The sequence below is a fragment of the Staurois parvus genome, unplaced genomic scaffold (assembly GCF_062004578.1).
Source record: "Staurois parvus isolate SC_StPar_1 unplaced genomic scaffold, SC_StPar_1.0 ptg000056l, whole genome shotgun sequence".
Classification (NCBI taxonomy): domain Eukaryota; kingdom Metazoa; phylum Chordata; class Amphibia; order Anura; family Ranidae; genus Staurois; species Staurois parvus.
In genome coordinates, this window is record NW_028317852.1 from 14363699 (window position 1) to 14382258 (window position 18560).

An 18560-nucleotide genomic window follows, 5' to 3' on the forward strand; every position below is an offset into this window, starting at 1 on the left:
AGTGCAAGACAAATAAATTCTTTAAAAATCATACAATGTGATTTCCTGAATTTGTTTTTAAATTCTGTCTCTCAGAGTGGGAATGCACCTACAATGTGAATTTCAGACCCCTCCATGATTTCTAAGTGGGAGAACTTGAAAAATCACAGGGTGTTCAAATACTTCTGTTCCTCACTGTATAATATTATATGCAATATTATCAGTATGAAAAAAAAACCCAAAATATACAACAGTATTAATGAGAGAATGAGTATTCCTATGTATTGACAGAGAATATTGTCAATGTTATTTTGAGAACTATCACATTTTCTAATGAACATTATGCAGCGATAAAAAAAAATTACATTCCTGCTTTTAAGAAATGTGGTAGTAATCATTTAAATTCGTGCTTTGACATATTGTGTTTTGGACTAAAATGTAAACATTTAAATATATCATATTTACATTTCCAGCCAATGGAGCTCTAGGATTATTTTCTCATAATTAACAGGCCAATCTGATCACATTTGCTGGAAAAAAAAATTCTTTACTGAGGTCTACATCTTAAAGTGGAATTATACTCGCCTCCACTCCAGTGACGTGGTGTCCAGGAGCTCCCTCACTGGCAACTGAAATTTTCTCCCTCGGCTTCTTTGAGGTTCCAGTCTTCGGCCATTTTGATTGGCTGGGCCAAAATGATGTTACTCTTATGCATTCATGGGAGTTCATTCATCTCAGCAGATGCCGAGATTGTACACTGAGCTGCACAGACAGTGCAGACAGGCAGGTAAGAAACTTTAATGCAGAGACATTGCATGTCTCTTCTGTATTAAAAATCCTGCCTGTTTAATTTAATTTAAATTTTTAATTGAAGTGCCATTTCAAGTTTATACCAATGCTGAAAGAGCCAGAGGAAGGAACCCCTACACCATCCATTCAGTAGGGGTTGTGCAAAGTTTTCTTAAGCATGAGAAAGAGTCTAAAAGAAACAGCTTCTGCTAATAGATGGGCAACACAGGTCCAATACAATGTCAAGCTGAGATCTATTGTTTCCAATAGATCCAGTACACTCCCAACACTTTGCATTCATGTGTGCTTAAAATGGACAATGCTTCATTTGAATGCTGCATGTTAGATAAAAAAAAAATATTTTGGACCCTGCTTTGAAAGAAAACAAAGAAGATGAGTAATAAGACAGCACATAAAACAACATATGCCAATACAATGTGCTAAATGTGGATTAATGCACGCTAAATGCAAATCAAGTGATTTGAATCCTATATGTTTATTAGTAAAATAAATATTTTCTATGAATAGTGATACAAGATGTAACACTATTTTAACATGTACAACATGTTAAACATTAAATAAAATGAGCCAAATCTTTTATTCTTTCCCTGTTATGGTAAACGTTTCAGTTTTGTTGGACACATGATGCACAGTAATGGGAGAGAAACAAAAGCCAGGGTGTTTTTAAAGATTGTGTGTGCATTTAAATCCACTCCTGATAAAGCCATGTATGCCACTTGTAAACCTTTTAAAGCTTGTTATAAACCAATTAGGATACTGTTCACATTGTAAGCACACAGAAATCTTTGGCATATGGAGCTTAAAAAGAAATACATTTTCACTCCTGTCTTTACAGAGTTCTTTGTCATCTATTTGGTTTATAAAAGTTGTTCGCTACTGTAGTTACTAATACAGTGTGTATTCGTAATATAACATTTGACCGCCTGTACAATTGTATGTGGTAGGGTATCTGGAGGGGAGCTCTTTGATCGTATATTGGAGCGTGGAGTTTACACAGAGAAAGATGCCAGCAATGTTATACGCCAGGTTCTGTCTGCTGTTAAATATCTTCATGACAATGGAATCGTCCACAGAGATTTAAAGGTAAACCTAAAACATATCTAAACCCAAGAACAAAAATTGATAGGTTTGTAGTTTACCTTTTTCGACAGGTGCTGACTGATTTTTATTTTTATTTTTTCACACTTTTTTAAATTTTAACTAAGTGATTGTGCCACTTCCTGTCCTAAGGTGATAACTATACTATATCTACAGTTGCAAGAAAAAGTATGTGAACCCCTTGGGATTACATGGAGGTTTGCATGAATTGGGCATAAAATGTGCTCTGAACATCATCTAAGTCACAACAATAGAAGAACACAGTCTGCTGAACATAATACTACACAAACATTAGATGTTGCCATGGTTTAATTGCACATAACATGTAAACATTCACAGTGCAGGGAGGAAAAAGTATGTGAGGCCCTAGCTTAATGACTTCTCCCAGAGCTAATTGGAGCCAGGAGTGAGCCAACCTTGACTCCAATCAGTGTCATGATATTGGATGTGTTGCTGACAGCTGTCCTGCCCTTAAAAAACACACACCTGTTTTGGGTTTACTGGTTTCAAGAAGCACTGTCTGATGTGAACCATGCCTCGCAGAAAAGAGCTCTCAGAAGACCTACGATCAAGAATTGTTGACTTGCATGAAGCTGGAAAGGGTTACAAATGTATCTCCAAAAGCCTTGATGTTCATGTGTTCACGGTAAGACAGACTGTCTACAAATGGAGAAAGTTTAGCACTGCTGCTACTCTCCCTAGGCGCGGTCGTCCTGTAAAAATGACTGCAAGAGCACAGCGCAGAATGCTGCATGAGGTAAAGAAGAATCCCAGAGTGTCAGCTAAAGACCTACAGAAATCTCTGGCACATGCTAACATTTTTGTTGACACATCTACAATAAGGAAAACATTAAACAAGAATGGAGTACATGGCAGGACACCACAGAGGAAGCCATTGCTGTCCAAAAAGAATATTGCAGCACGTTTCACCCAATTCATGCAAAACTTCACATAATCCCAAGGGGTTCACATACTTTTTCTTGCAACTGTAGGTATCTAGGAGCTGTGTTGTCACCCTAGGAGGGGAGCGTGTAGGTTGGTCATACATTATGCAAACTTCTTCACAGGTTGAAGAAAAGAAAATTATTTGATTTCCCCATCAACACTGACAGTTGTGCTATTGTCTCTTTAGCTGCACTATTGTATTCTGACAGTGGAAGGTTTCTCTGCCATCAGAATACAATGATCGCTGCTGCCGAAAAAAATCCAACAGGCTGGCCGTATACTTTAATAAACATGGTTTTTGTAGTAAAAGACTACATAGTTTTATATCACTAGAATTTTTTGGATTAAAAGAGCGACATCAATGAACAACCTTCAGTACAAAGAGGTTAAATTAGGTTGCTGTATGAATATGTTTATACTTTACATGAATGGCACCGCAATGCAACAACACATGTTATGTTTAAATGCACATTTAGTGGAAGTGGGAATCCAGATTTAGTAATTACACATTTTGGGGGGATTTATAAAACTGGGTCACAATCTGGTGCATCTGTGCATGGTAGGCAATCAGCTTCTAACTTCAGCTTCTTCAGGTAAGCTTTGGCAATAAAACCGGATTGGTTTCTCTGCAGAGTTGCATCAGATTTTGCACTCACCGGTTTTAGTAAATAACCCCCTTAGTGTTAAAAATATATTAACCTCCTTGGCGGTATTCCCGAGTGTAGCTCGGGGTAACATTTCAGTACCAAAAGCGGTAACCCCGAGCTACACTCGGGAATACCATGCGGCGCTGCTCCGGCATGTGTTCTTCACTTACCTTACCCTGCGCTCCCACGATGTGTCCCCTGCAGTGTCCCCGGCCATCTCCTCCGGCCGATGCCGGCATCCGGCTTCTGTGTCCTGTCCCTGTGACGTCGGGACGTACGGGCGCCGCCGCCAGCGGCGGGAAATTTAAAAATTTTAAAAAATGTCATTTTTTTTTTTTTCATTTTACACAGTAAAACATTGCTGTTTCAACCTATTTCACATACATATTGTCCCTAGTGCTTTGTCCTGCACCCTGCCTGCATTTTGTCTGTTCTTTCTGCCTGGAAACTGAGAAATGTCCATGGCGTCCAAAAAGTGTCCCTTTAGGTCAAAAGCGGTTTAGATCAGCTAGAGAACAGCGATAGTAAATCAGAACCACTTACAGAATTGAGTGATAATGATTCGTGGGGGAAATTCGTCATCAGAAACTGAAAACGATTTTGCGACTGAGCTCAGCAATGTGCGAACTTGGCGCTCTATTTCACATTTCAGTGTTTTTGGTTTGATTATATTATTGAATTAAATTTTTTATTATTTTTATATTATTTTTATGATTATTTATTAAATTATAATTTATGATTTTGTGTTTCAAATTTTATCATACCCGGGATGTTTACTAGACTCTTGTTCGGACAGATTTCAGTGAGTTTTTCCTAAAAATTACAGCCTACAATAAAAAAAATACATATTTCCATGCAAAAAAATGGTACCGCTTTCAGCACCAAAAATCTGAAATAATCATACCGCCAGGGAGGTTAAAGCAATGTGGCAATTGCTTAAATTATTTGATTATAAAGATCTTATATTATATCCTCTACAGTGAATATTTTTACATTTTCATTACAGCCAGAAAACCTCCTTTACCTCACTCCTGATGAAAACGCAAAGATTATGATAACAGATTTTGGTCTTTCCAAAATGGAGGAAAGTGGGATCATGTCCACAGCCTGTGGCACTCCAGGCTATGTTGGTGAGTAGATGAATTCTTACAAAGAAAATTATTTTCAGAGGAAAACATTCTTTGACAAGTTTACAGATATACCAGTAACATTGGGGTGAATTCACTAAGAGATAAATACTGCATGAATTTTTTTAGTTAACCTCCCTGGCGGTATTCCCGAGTGTAGCTCGGGGTTACCTCTTCTGGTGCTGAAACTTTACCCCGAGCTACACTCAGGAATACCGCCAGGGAGGTTAACTAAAAAAATGCTTTGATACAGTAATGTTTTACTATGTGATTTTAGTGTATTTAGTGAATGTCACTTTTTGCCATTTTTAAATTTTCCGCCGGTTACGTCCCCTTTATGTCCCGACGTTGCAGGGAACGGAACCCGGAAGAAGATGCCGGCATCGGCCGGAGGAGATGGCAGGGGACACTGCAGGGGGGACATCGTGGGAGCACAGTACAAGGTAAGTGCAGAAGGGATCCTGGAGCAACGCTACAAGGTATTCCCAAGTGTAGCTCGGGGTTACCGCTTGTGGTGCTGAAACTTTACCCCGAGCTACACTTGGGAATACCTTGTAGCGTTGCTCCAGGATCCCTTCTGCACTTACCTTGTACTGTGCTCCCACGATGTCCCCCCTGCAGTGTCCCCTGCCATCTCCTCCGGCCGATGCCGGCATCTTCTTCCGGGTTCCGTTCCCTGCAACGTCGGGACATAAAGGGGACGTAACCGGCGGGAAATTTAAAAATGGCAAAAAGTGACATTCACTAAATACACTAAAATCACATAGTAAAACATTACTGTATCAAAGCATTTCACATACATTTTGTCCCTAGTGCTTTGTCCTCTGCTCTGTCTGCACTTTTACTGTTCTTTCTGCCTGGAAACTGAGAAATGTCCATGGCGTCCAAAAAGCATCACTTTAGGTTAAAAGTGGTTTTAGACCAGCTAGAGAACAGCGATAGTAAATTAGAACCACTTACAGAATTGAGTGATAATGATTCGTGGGGAAATTCGTCATCAGACACTGAAAACGATTTTGCGACTTTGCTCAGTGATGTGCGAACTTGGCGCTCTATTTCAAATGTCAGTTATTTTTGGTTTGATTACATTATTGAATTAAATTTATTATTATTATATTATTATTTTTTATGATTAGTTATTAAATTATAATTTATGATTTCGTGTTTCAAATTTTATCATACCCGGGATGTTTACTAGACTCTTGTTTGGACAGATTTCAGTGAGTTATTCCTAAAAATTACAGGCCTACAATAAAAAAACGACATATTTTCATGCAAAAAAAGTACCACTTTGAGCACAGAAATACTGGCATAATCAGACCGCTAGGGAGGCTACATGCAGTATTTAATTCAAAAGTAGTCAATTCTCTAAAAAATATGCGTTATTTACCAAATACATTAAATATTTATGTATTGCGATATTTAGCACTTAAATTTTACATTATTTTTGGTGTTGTTTCACAATTTTTTTGCTGGCTAACATTGCACCAGAATGCACACAGCAATATTGTGAAACTGTGAAAACATTCTAGTGTGCTTTAATTTACAAAATGATCTTCCTCTGATAAAATGTTACAATTTATTTTCATTCCTGAGCCCAGAGGAGAACATTTTTACACTGATACATTGTATACTTTTCACTTTCAGGCCAGTGCAGAGTTCCACTAATTGTTATTTTGTACATCTCTAAAATAACGCCAGCAAACACCTGGTGACGAATGTGTGTGTTTTTGAACCCCTGGCGCCTCCCAGCCCTCTGAGGAGTTTCTGACACCGAGATGCGGGGCGGGGTTTAGGGTCATGTGACTATTGTGATTTGCTGTCACTGTAGTCACATGATCAGAAAGGTACTGATCACAAGGAAAGATTGGGACCTTTCCAAGGGACATAGACAAATGTGCTGGGAATGTGTAGGGCGTGTTCTTTCAGCATGTTTGTTTACAAATGGTACGCAAATATGCGGCCGCTCAGCGTCAAGGACCAACTGCATATTTGCATAACGTCGGCGTGAAGAGGTTAATGTATTGACTATGATTTATCTCATGTTTTTTGTGGTATTTATCTCACTATTTTAACAAATGTCCGGTATTTACCTCACATTCGATGTTTTACTTTGTTGAAATGACTCTTTTATTATCCCATGCAATATTTCTGAAAAATGAGTCACGTGACATTCATATTGCATGCGGTAACCTTTAGTTAAATTGTAAATTGACCCCATTCTCACTATAGTATTTCATCCTAAAAAAAACCCTGTTTCTATAGAACATTCAATGAAGTTATTATCAGCAGCAAAGTCATATGTAGTGTTAATTTTACTTATTACCCTGTGATGCCCAGTTGACCATATGAGTGTACAATCATCATAGGCATCTGTGATTTGACAAACTGCTTTAAGTTTCATTTTATTTTATTGAGATGTGTCAAACATCAAGAAATAACTCCTCAATTAAGCTAGATGCATACAGCAAGCAAAAACTATGTGTATGCAGCTTATTTAAATCATTGTTCCTCTTTATATAATACATTCCATTTGCATCACCACTATAATTATGACTTACAGAATCCAACATTTGATTTTATTATTCAACTGTCAATACATTGCTTGATGTGAGTCCTCGTTTTCTGCATTATTAATTCAATAAAAAAATATTTATTTGTAAAGTATATTTAAACACTCCTCACGGAAATCATTCATGCATTATGTTCTTAATAATAGGATTATGTTCTTAATAATAGGCTGCATCACTGCTTTTTTACATAAAAATGTGTTTTTATTTGAATTATGCTCTGGTTGTAGTTTCACCTGTTATTTTTTTTTTCAGCTCCTGAAGTCCTTGCACAAAAGCCATATAGTAAGGCAGTGGATTGCTGGTCTATTGGAGTTATTACATATATTTTGTAAGTACAGCAGTGACAATGAGAAGCATAATGGGCTTGCTAAACTTTGCATGGTGCAGTATATATTTGTGCACATAACAATGTAGACAATGCCTCTAAAAGACAGAGATTCTGAGAGTTTATAGGTTGCAGAAACTGCAACATTACTGCATCAAATCACAATTTGAGGTTTTCCAGTTTTTTAGGGCACATATTGCAAATCCTCTCCAACATAGGCGCTCTGTTTTATAAATTGGCACATGTCAAGTGCACATAATATGTGCACCAACAAACAAAAGTTTATCTAGCCCACTGGTTTTTATTCAGATTGTTTTCCTTTTTTTTACATTGCAGTATAATGAGGTTGGTTTGCAAAGAATACTCAATCATGTTTAAGGAGAATGAAAATAACAGAATTTTCCCTCATACAAGATTTGATAACCAAAGTCATCAAAGTTTCACTTTGTTTACTAAGCTAAGTGAAAATTCACTCTTAAAAAAACACAGAGAATAATTACTAATTAAAAGCAACAAATATTTACCGTAGACTCAGTTTTCCCATACTTCTCCTAGGTGAGGGTGATGTCAGTCAGCATTCTCGCAGAATCCTAGGAAAATTGAGAATTCCAAGTCTCATGAGAATATGCTCCAACAACAGATTTGTGTGATGTGCAGCATTTGAGACTATCACCCTTTCCCATCCTGTATTCATGTAACTGAGACAAGCTCCTTACCTCCCTGCACTCCCAGCAGCTGATAGCTGATAAGGACTTACTGGAGCTTTGAGAGGCACCCTTCATCTTTGCATGGGTTTGAAATTTTACATATGGGACAAGTGAACTTTTATAGAGGTCAAGTAGTAAATTATTTAAATAATTTAAGTTCCATAAATCTTTCTTATTTTTTTTAAATCCAGGTTATGTGGCTATCCCCCTTTCTATGAAGAAACTGAATCTAAACTCTTTGAGAAAATCAAGGAGGGCACTTATGAATTTGAATCACCATTTTGGGATGACATTTCTAAATCTGGTATGTGTTCCTGTATGTATACATATAGTAGATATGGACAACAACTTCACTGTAATGTGTGTGTCTCTGTTTCTCTCTTTCTCTTTATACAGTTAGGTCCATATATATTTGGACACAGGCAACAATTTTATTTTTTTCCAGGTATTTACAAAAACATATTCAAGCTATAGTTATATAATGAATATGGGCTGAAAGTGAAAACTTGCAGGTTTAATTAGAGGATATGTACATCCAAATTGTAGGGAGGGTTTAGCAATTACAGCTCTTAAGAGTAGCCACCCCCCTTTTCAAGGGACCAAAAGTAATTGGACAATTGAATAATTGAATATAATCTTAAATAAAATGTTCATTTTTAATATTTTGTAGATAATCCTTTACTGACTGCCTGAAGTCTGGAACCCATGGAGATTACCAAAGTTTTGGTTTCCTCCTTTCTGATGCTTTGCCAGGCTCTAACTGCAGTTGTCTTCTGTTGTTCTTTGTTTGTGGGTCTTTATGTCTTTAGTTTTGCCTTCAGCAAGTGAAATGCATGTGCAATGGAGTTGAGATCAGGTGACTGACTCAGCCATTGCAAAATATTCCACTTCGTTTCCTTCAAAAGCTCCTGGGTTGCTTTTGCAGTGTGTTTTGGATCATTGTCCATCTGTACTGTAAAGTCCCATCCAATAAACTTTGCTGCATTTGGCTGAATCTGGGCTGACAGTATATCTCTAAATACTGCAGAATTCATCCAGCTGCTTCTTTCTTCTGGCACATCATCAATAAATGCCAATGACCCAGTGTTTTATAGATGACGTTGTGTGCTTTGGATCATGAGCTGTACCAAGCCTTCTCCACAATTAATCTGTACCAGAATTACGGGAAGGAGAAAGTGTGGAGAAGGCTTGTAACAGCTCATGATCCAAAGCACAAAATGTCATCTGTAAAACATGGTGGACACAGTATGATGGCATGGGCATGCATGGCTTCCAGTGGCACTGGGTCATTGCTGTGTATTGATGATGTGACAGAAGACGGAAGCAGCCGGATGAATTCTGCAGTGTTTAGAGATATACTGTCAGCCCAGATTCAGCCACATGCAGCAATGTTGATTGGATGGCACTTCACACTACAGATGGACAGTGATCCAAACCACACTGCAAAAGCAACCCAGGAGCTATTGAAGGAAAAGAAGTGGAATGTTCTGCAATGGACGTGGAAATCACCTGACCTCAACCCCATTGAGCATGCATTTCACTTGCTGAAGGCATAACTAAAGGCATAAAGACAAACAATGAACAACTGAAGACAGTTGCAGTTAGAGCCTGGCAAAGCATCAGAAAGGAGGAAAGCCAGTATTTGGTCATGTCCATGGGTTCCACACTTCAGGCAGTCATTGCCAGTAAAGGATTCTCAACAAAATATTAAAAATTAACATTTTATTTATGATTATATTAATTTGTCCAATTACTTTTGGTCCCTATTCTTCAGAGCTGTAATTCCTAAACCCTTCCTCCAATTTGGATGTACATACCCTCAAATTAAACATAAGGGCGTGTACTTTCAGCCCATATCCATTATATAACTATAGCTTGAATATGTTTTGGTAAATACCTGAAAAAAAACTAAAATTGTGCCTGTGTCCAAATATATATGGCCCTAACTGTATATGGACGTAACTGTATATATATATACATATAAATATAGTCTGTCTCTCTAGTGCAGTATTACTCTCCTCGATATATAAAAACAGAAGAAATAGTGAAAGAACTGCTTGAGGGCTCACTGTCTCCTTTTGCAACTAAAAAGTCTTTTTTTTTTTTTTTAGTACCATGTTTTGTAAAAAGGCCCATTTAAACATTGGCTTTTGCACCATCAGTTGGTAATTTTAGATGAACTATCATTTCCCTAACCTTGCTGTTTTACCTTTTCTTCCAGCAAAAGATTTCATAAATTGCCTCCTAGAGAAGGATCCTAAAGGACGCTATAACTGTGAGAAGGCCCTTAAGCATCCATGGTAAGATTGCACTTTGATGTTCCAGTAGTTAAACATAATAATGAAATGACTCTAACAAGAGCTGTTAGCAAGTGAACAGTGACACTTCATTCCACACATCTATCCTAAGTGCCACGTTAAAGGAAAAAATGTCAGACAATTTAGTGTATAAACATTGTATTGCAATTTAGAGACATGTCAGTATAGTCAATAGCCATTCTTAATGATATGATCATCTAATTAGCTGGTGACTATGAATAAATGATCTTGGAAACTGTTCCAGAAACATCAAAAGTTTTGAGTCACAGTGTGCATTGACAAAATAAATACCATGTTGTGTACAGCTTTGCTTCTAAAATGCTGAGGTTTAGCACACATTAACATGGCATATGTTGATCTCAATATTGTGTATAATAAATCACATGTATAAATAATATATAATAATAATAATTCCTGTGCACAGCCTTTGTTCTAAAATGCTGAGGATTACTGCAGATAAAAAGCTGTATTGAAATCTCATTATTGTGTATAGCCAAAGATGACTAAAATAAATTCACTTCCATAGTTGATTTAGAGCCTTAGAGCAAGCAGACCCAAACATTTCTTTGAACATGACCATATGCTACAGTAGTTTTCATTCTTTGCATATTTCTGATTAAAGTTTTTATCCACTTGCCTACCGCCCTATAGCAGATATACTGCTACAGGGCAGCCGTTCTGTGCAAAATCACGTACAGTATATACAGGACTTTGCAGTTCCGGGTAGGGCGCATGCACATGTGCACTACCCTGCCCACACTGTCACTGCTCGCAGCAGATGTCAATCAACGGGTACTGACCTGCGATTCTCGGCCGGCACTCAGTGATCGCCGCTAAAGCTGAGAGGGGAGAGATCTGTATGTAAAAAACACAGATCTCTATCCTGTCAGGATGGATATGCTGCTTTCTCTCTCTCTGCACAGCAAGAGAGATAAAGCAGCATGTCTCCCTAGTAAAACAGCACACAGTGTAAGCACAACACAACACACAGTTAACCCTTTGATCATCCCAGATGTTAACCCCTTCCTGCCCAGTGTCATTAGTACATTGTCAGTGCTTTTTATTAGCACTGATCACTGTATTAGTGTCACTGGAGGTGTCAGTGGCCGTTAGTCAGTTCCCCCCCAGTATCAGAATGCCTGGCGCAGTCCCGCTATAAGTGGCTGATTGCCTCCATTACTAGTATAAAAAATAATTAAAAATTGCGGTATATATACTGCTATTTGTAGACACTATAACTTTTATGTAAACCAATTAATTTACATGTATTGGGATTTTTTTTAGCAAAGACATGTAGCAGAATACATTTTGGCCTACATTTATGAAGAAATTTTATTTTTTCATTTTTTTATTGGATATTTTTTATAGCAAAAAGTCAAAAATATTGTTTTTTTTTTCAAAATTGATAGTCTTTTTTTGTTTATAGTGCAAAAGATTAAAAACACAGATATGATCAAATACCACTAAAAAAAGCTCTATTTGTGGGAAATAAATGACATGAATTTCATCTATGTACAGCATTTCATGACCACGCAATTGTTAGTTAAAGTAACACAGCAAAAAATGGCCTGGTCAGGAAGGGGGGTAAATCTTCTGGAGGGTAAGTGGTTAAAAATCAGATAAAATGATGGAACTTAGAAGAAACCAATGAGCTATTAATCATTGTCATTCCATAACAAGCCACATTGGACAGTTTTGACTCAAAGTTTAACACCCTAGAACTATTAAACATACTGGTTAAAACTGGAGAGTGCAAAGTCTGATGCAGCTCTGCATATAAATCAATCAGCTTACAAGTTTTTTGTCAAAGACTAATTGAACAAGTTGAAGTTAGAAGCTGATTGGCTACCATTCACAGGTGCATCAAATTTTGCACTCTCCAATTTTAATAAATGATCTCCATAGTGTATAATTCTAATAATCTGCAAATATTTATTGTTTTTATATATGTTATGGTATACCTTAACTTCTTCCTGCCAGACCGCATATATGTGTACCAAAATGTAAATGATGCTGTGCCGAGAGCGCTCACACTGTACAATTGCCGTAGAGTAATGGAACTCTCACGATCGCAAGTAGAGATTTCCGATCACTTAACCACTGTGACTGCCAATCACAGGGGTCACATGACTGAAATGCCCACCTCCGCCTAGTGGTGTCTGAATTCTCTTAAAGAGTGAGGAGGCACCGGTGGAAAGGGGTTAATGTATATATGTCTATCGCTCTCATTCTCAATTATATATTTGTTGAATTTTCTCCTGGCTAGCCCAGCATCTGGGGTGGTATGGAGTATTGTGACTGCGATTCAAAATGCTGTTTGCCTAGGAAGAAGATGGAGATGTCCATTGCGGTAAATTTCTCTGACAGCTAAAATAGCTTATATTATAGCCTCCATGTTACAATTCGCCTTGAACAAAGGCAAAAAGACAACAGCAGTTGTCGGCAAGTGTTCTGATGATTCTAATCATAAACATCTTCTACATATTATATAGGGAAATAGGTAGTGTATAAAAATAAAAGTGGGCAGCACAGTGGCTAAATGGTTAGCACTTCCGCCTCGCAGTACTAGGGTCGTTGGTTCAAATTCCAGCCACAGCACTACCTGCCTGGAGTTTGCATGTTCTCTCTGTGCCTGCGCGGGTTTCCTCCGGGTACTCCGGTTTCCTCCCACACTCCAAAGACATGCTGGTAGGTTAATTGGATCCTGTCTAAATTGCCCTAATATGTGTATGTATGAATGTGAGTTAGGGACCTTAGATTGTACACCCCTTGAGGGTTAGGGACTGATGTGAATGTACAATATATATATGTAAAGCGCTGTGTAAATTGATGGCGCTATATAAGTACCTGTAATAAATAATAAATAATAATATTTAAAACTATAAAGCACACTTTAAGGGAAGGTATCATGATTAATTAAAGATGTGTGCTTTCATTGCTACCCCTCTCAGAGTATGCCAGACCCTGGAATGACATGCAAATCTCTGATTTCTCTAATTAATAAGCAGGGGCGGACTGACAACTCATGGGGCCCCCGGGCAATTGGGGATCATGGGGCCCCTGTGTCCTTGCCCACACTCAAAACACACCCAAAAAAGCCTATAAAAGGTACCAGGGGCATTTTATGGGGCCCCCTTCTGACCCCGGGACCTCGGGCAGTGCCCAAGTGCTCGAATGGTCAGTCCGCCCCTGTTAATAAGTTATTAGTAAGAGATACTTACATACAGCCAGTCAAATCTCCTGGCATACATACTTTTTATGGGTAAGTAACTTTCAGTAGTGCAGCTAGAGGATCATTGTGACAGTCAGACAACTAACATTTTCAGTTGGTGGAGCAGCATATATTTTTTTTTCTTGAAACCACCCATTAAGAAAATAGAACAGGCTTACCCTGTAACATATACCATATATACCATTCTTTACACTGAACTGAAATCATTCAGCCTTATGTCTGTGTTAGTCCCAAGCATTACAAAAATATATGTTGGCCCACATTGTGTTATGCATTCTTTTTATACACATTCAGATACTAATAAAAAAAAAAGACACAATGGTTTTTTTGGGGGGATTTTTTTTGTTATATTTTGTTTCTACTTTACTACAGGACTAAACAACTGGTATTTTTTAATCTATAGGATTGCTGGGAACACTGCTCTCCATCGAGATATTTATCATTCAATAAGCATCCAGATTAAGAAGAACTTTGCTAAAAGCAAATGGAAAGTAAGTGGTTTGCACATTTTAGTATAATGTTGGATAATCAGTCAAGTCCACCTAGTTCAACCAATAGAAAATAAATAAATTAGTTGAATAAATAAATAGAAAACCTCCATATACAGAATCCTACACCTATGCTTACTATACATACATTCATAAGGAAAAAAGTCTTGCTTCAAAAAAATCTATCATTTGCAATGTCAAGCTCTAGCAACAATCTAGTTCACTTGTAAATAGGTAGAGCCCAGTAATCCCACTTTCTATATAGAAAAAAAATCAAAACAACCTTACACTAGAATATCATTACCTTCGTTATACTCAAAATAATGAAAAAGTCTGAGTTTATTAAATAGGATGCAATAAATCTTAATGTAAAAAGAAACACAGTATGCAAATTAAGATTATCAGTAATGGTCTGTTATATTTTTTTGCAGCAAGCATTCAATGCAGCGGCAGTTGTTTATCACATGAAAAAAATGCATATGCATAACAGTCAGAACAGCTGTGGATCTTCCTCTGAGATGAAGATTGGAGTGCCCACTATCAAAGTGTATGATGCTTCAAGACCTTCAACCCCGGTCATCAGCACTTCTCAGGATGGAATCCTATGCGACAAGGATAGGTTACTTGTCTATGCAGCCAACAAACTTTCTACAGGGAGCACAGAGACAAAGAGTCCATGTAACCTTTGCCATGATGAGAACAACTCTGATATAATAAAAGCAACAAATAATGTCTGTGCTAACATTTCAAAAGATACCATGACTCATTTTGAGAAAAGCAAGAGGGGTAATGATAATTCATCTCACCATAAACAAACTCAAGGCCAAGTTCTTCCCAAATCAAATCAAGAGGTTCAGAGTGACCCTCCCAAAAAATCCTTCAGGAATGTAAAACAAAATAGTGCTACACAGACCAGTCCAGTGCACAATACACTTTCAGAAATATGTCGAGCTGGTTCCATAAATGGTGCAAACTCCCCAATGAAGGTCAAGCCACAGGTCAGTCAGGCTACAAAGTCCACTACTCTGAGTAAACCAACACAATCTGATCCACATTCAAAGGACAACCAGCAACAGAAACATAAAAACACTCCCCACTCTCTTGATATCTCATTGTCACCTTCTGAGAAAACTAAAGGACATAGCTTACAAAAAATACCATCTGCAAATACATCTTGCAAAAAGTTAACTTCACCAGTTAATATTACAACTAACACCACTCAAAAACCTCCTCCTCAAGCAAGTCCAACTTCTCTGAAAACACCCATAAAAGAATTCAGTTCTCCAAAGACCCCCTCAAAAAAGGACAGTGCTCAGACCTCTGTTCAAGAAAACACAGTCAAGAAGAACAGCTCTAAAAAGTCTAACTTAGATCATGATATCCTGTGCATGGAAATCCCTCAGTGCAAACCCTTGGACTTATCTAATGGAACTGTTAAAACTGATAAGTTTTCAGTTCCTACTAATATATATGTAGCTAATGGGAGCTCAAGTGAAACCTATGAGAAAGGAAAGCCAATATCCTGCTCAGAACATGGTCTGATGAAGAAAAGTCACAAGAAACAGTAAGTTATGAAACATTATACCAAACTTCTGTATGGCCTGCTCCCCCCAAGACTAAACCAATTGTGTTAGATACATTAGAAAATTAACTTTCAGAAAAGTTCAAGGCATCTATTGTTCCCCCACGTTCCCAAATTCTTATACGTTTACATTTCTTGGTCATGTTTATTTTGTCAGTGTCATAGCATTCTTAAACCCAAATTAATTTATGTGTGTTAGGGAGATCATCTCTCATCCTCAACTTGTGTTTTGCAAATATCTGACAGCCAGTGACAGGAAATAATTGTCACTTGCATGTAGACTAAACTATTAAGCTTATAAACATGGGTAGCAATGACTTAAGTAAGCCTGTAGTTAGGTGATGGACAATTTGTGCATTTATGTATTTTTAGAAAGAAGTAAATGAGTTTTAAAAACACTGACCTTACGGGTACTATAGAGCAGTTTACAATAAAAGTTTACAGCAGAAGTACTGAAATCCTTCACCTTTTTCTTTCAAGGGCTTAGCTCCATCCTCCAAAACCTGCTTTGTGCTTAAAGAATGACTTTAGTTCTATAAACTTTGGTGGTTACTCTTAGAATTTATTCTACAAAAAACTCAACATTCAATATCAGACATATAATCTAAAAAATCACTGTACTATAATACTTTTTTTTTCTGTTAGATGCACTGTTTAACATTTGTTTTAATAGGGAATAGTGAAAGAGATTCCAGAAGTCAGAAAATATTTCATCCTACCTCTCCACTGAGGTTGCAACCCCTGGCCACCACTCTTCACTGGGGTTGCAACCCCTGGCCACCTGCAGTGATCGCAAAACATTCTGTCCTTCTTGTTTTAAAGTACCAGGAGTTTGTCTCTCCACTCTGTTGGATGAGTAAGTACTTCTGGTAACCTGGATTTCTTTTTTGGCACTTTGGGTCTTCTCACCTGATCGTCTATTGTTTTTGATCCAAAGCATGTCTGACATACAGTACAGTGTTCTGAATGCCTCTGCAAGTGGACACCTGACTTAAACCCCTCAGTACTGATTCATAAGCCCAAACTGGTCCCAAGAGCTGACAATTACAGACAAAGAAAATGGTGTTGGTCCCAAGCGGCTGGTCCCAAAAGCTAATACTTTGCTGCAGCCAAGACTAACATCTGCAGTAGTCTATAGACTGTGGCTACCTTACTTGGCCCTATAGAAATATACACAGATTCTGAGATCTGAGATGCTGACTCCCTTTCTTTGCTGGAAGACAAGACCCCACAAAATGAGTTCCAGCCCTCAGGGTCCAAATGGAAAGACCAGATGCGATTTCTCCTGTGCTCAAGGACCCAGGCCAGTGGCGAGTAGATGGGACCAAAACCAGAAAAAAGTGACCACCAGTGCATACAAGGTTGTGCAGCTTCAAACAAGGCTGGGGAAGCCCGACTAATACTGCAAAGTGAAACAAAAATGAGAAGCGCACCAACCTTGCGCATTACCTCAGCAACCAAATTTTATTAATTAAAGAATGGTACTCACAAACACCAAATAAAATCAGGCATGTATTCCTCAAAGGGATTTCAGAGATAAGGAGCCAGCGTGAATCCCATCATGGGGGTAGACACTCAGTACAGCTGACGCATTTTGAAGGCCATGCCTTCTTTATTGAGGACTACATGCCTGATTTTATTCGCTGTTTGTGAGTACCATTCTTTAATTAATAAAATTTGGTTGCTGAGGTAATGCGCAAGGTTGGTGCGCTTCTCATTTTTGTTTCACTTTCCAAATGGAAAGAAACATATTTGTTTCTGTTAAATGCATTTCGTTCCGCCTAGAGGTGAGAAGACACTGCCACTCCCTTCTCTAGCATAGTGTCTGGTTTCTACTCCAGTATATTAAAACACATTGGCTTTACTTTGTAAAACCATGGCTGGCTGGTCATAGTCTTGAAAAAAAGATTTCATCACTGTTGCAGTCAATCACTAGATTAAAGTATGTGTGATGCAAAATGATTTAACTTATATTTCCGTGTTATCGGCTTACTGTGGGCTTAGTGATTTATCTCCTGCATGGGTCTTATGTCCATACACCTGCTTAGGACATCTTGTTGGTGGGCTATAGATTCTACAGGTAAGAAGTGGTTGGTCCATGTGCCTTTTGAGGGACAGCATCTCTTTGGATCTACTCCTATATCATTTTAAGAATGTTGCTGGTGGCCCTCGTGTTACTCAGCAAAAGGAGCCAGGAATCAGACTGTCTTTACCTTCTTTAACTATTCAGACAACCTTTCCATTACTCCACTCCTGCCCCTTTTACATTGAAACTCCACAACCTTGGCTCTAGTCCACCCACAAGTTTCTAGCAATCAAAGTCTGCCAAATCCACAAAAATTTACCCCTACTTTCCAGAGTGGGTGGGCATTGTTAACCCTTGCAAACACGTGCATGGCTTTTCAACATCTCAGGTGCCTAAGTGCAAGTGGTGGTATCTCAGGACTACAAACTGAAGTTCCATATCCTGATGCCTCCTTGACTTCTTGTCTCGAACCTTTTTATGTCATGACACAAATTAGCAGATATCCTTCGAGCTCTCTTTGGTCTTCTGTACCTAAGTGTCCATGCCCCAATTCCTGTGGCAACACAGTTTCTAGCTTTTTTCAAACCTCTTTCCTATACCAAGTGGAGGTATTTGCCCCATTTTGGAGCTGTAAACTCTGAATGCCTTCATTCTAATGCAGAAATGTTGGTGAGAATCTACCATACCTGGTTGGTTTTCCATT

At 38.1% G+C, this 18560-nt stretch overlaps 1 protein-coding gene across 3 annotated transcripts in view; it reads left to right on the forward strand.

Annotated features, from left to right (window-relative positions):
• The window catches only part of CAMK1G (calcium/calmodulin dependent protein kinase IG), a 103031-nt gene that overhangs the window by 72196 nt on the left and 12275 nt on the right, over nt 1-18560 (forward strand). For all 3 annotated transcript variants that reach the window (XM_089668341.1, XM_089668340.1, XM_089668343.1), the window contains exons 6-12: nt 1734-1872; nt 4486-4609; nt 7432-7507; nt 8403-8515; nt 10433-10511; nt 14165-14252; nt 14681-15813. In XM_089668341.1, coding sequence (XP_089524467.1) covers nt 1734-1872; nt 4486-4609; nt 7432-7507; nt 8403-8515; nt 10433-10511; nt 14165-14252; nt 14681-15813 — 1752 coding nt within the window. The remainder of the gene's footprint in view (nt 1-1733; nt 1873-4485; nt 4610-7431; nt 7508-8402; nt 8516-10432; nt 10512-14164; nt 14253-14680; nt 15814-18560) is intronic.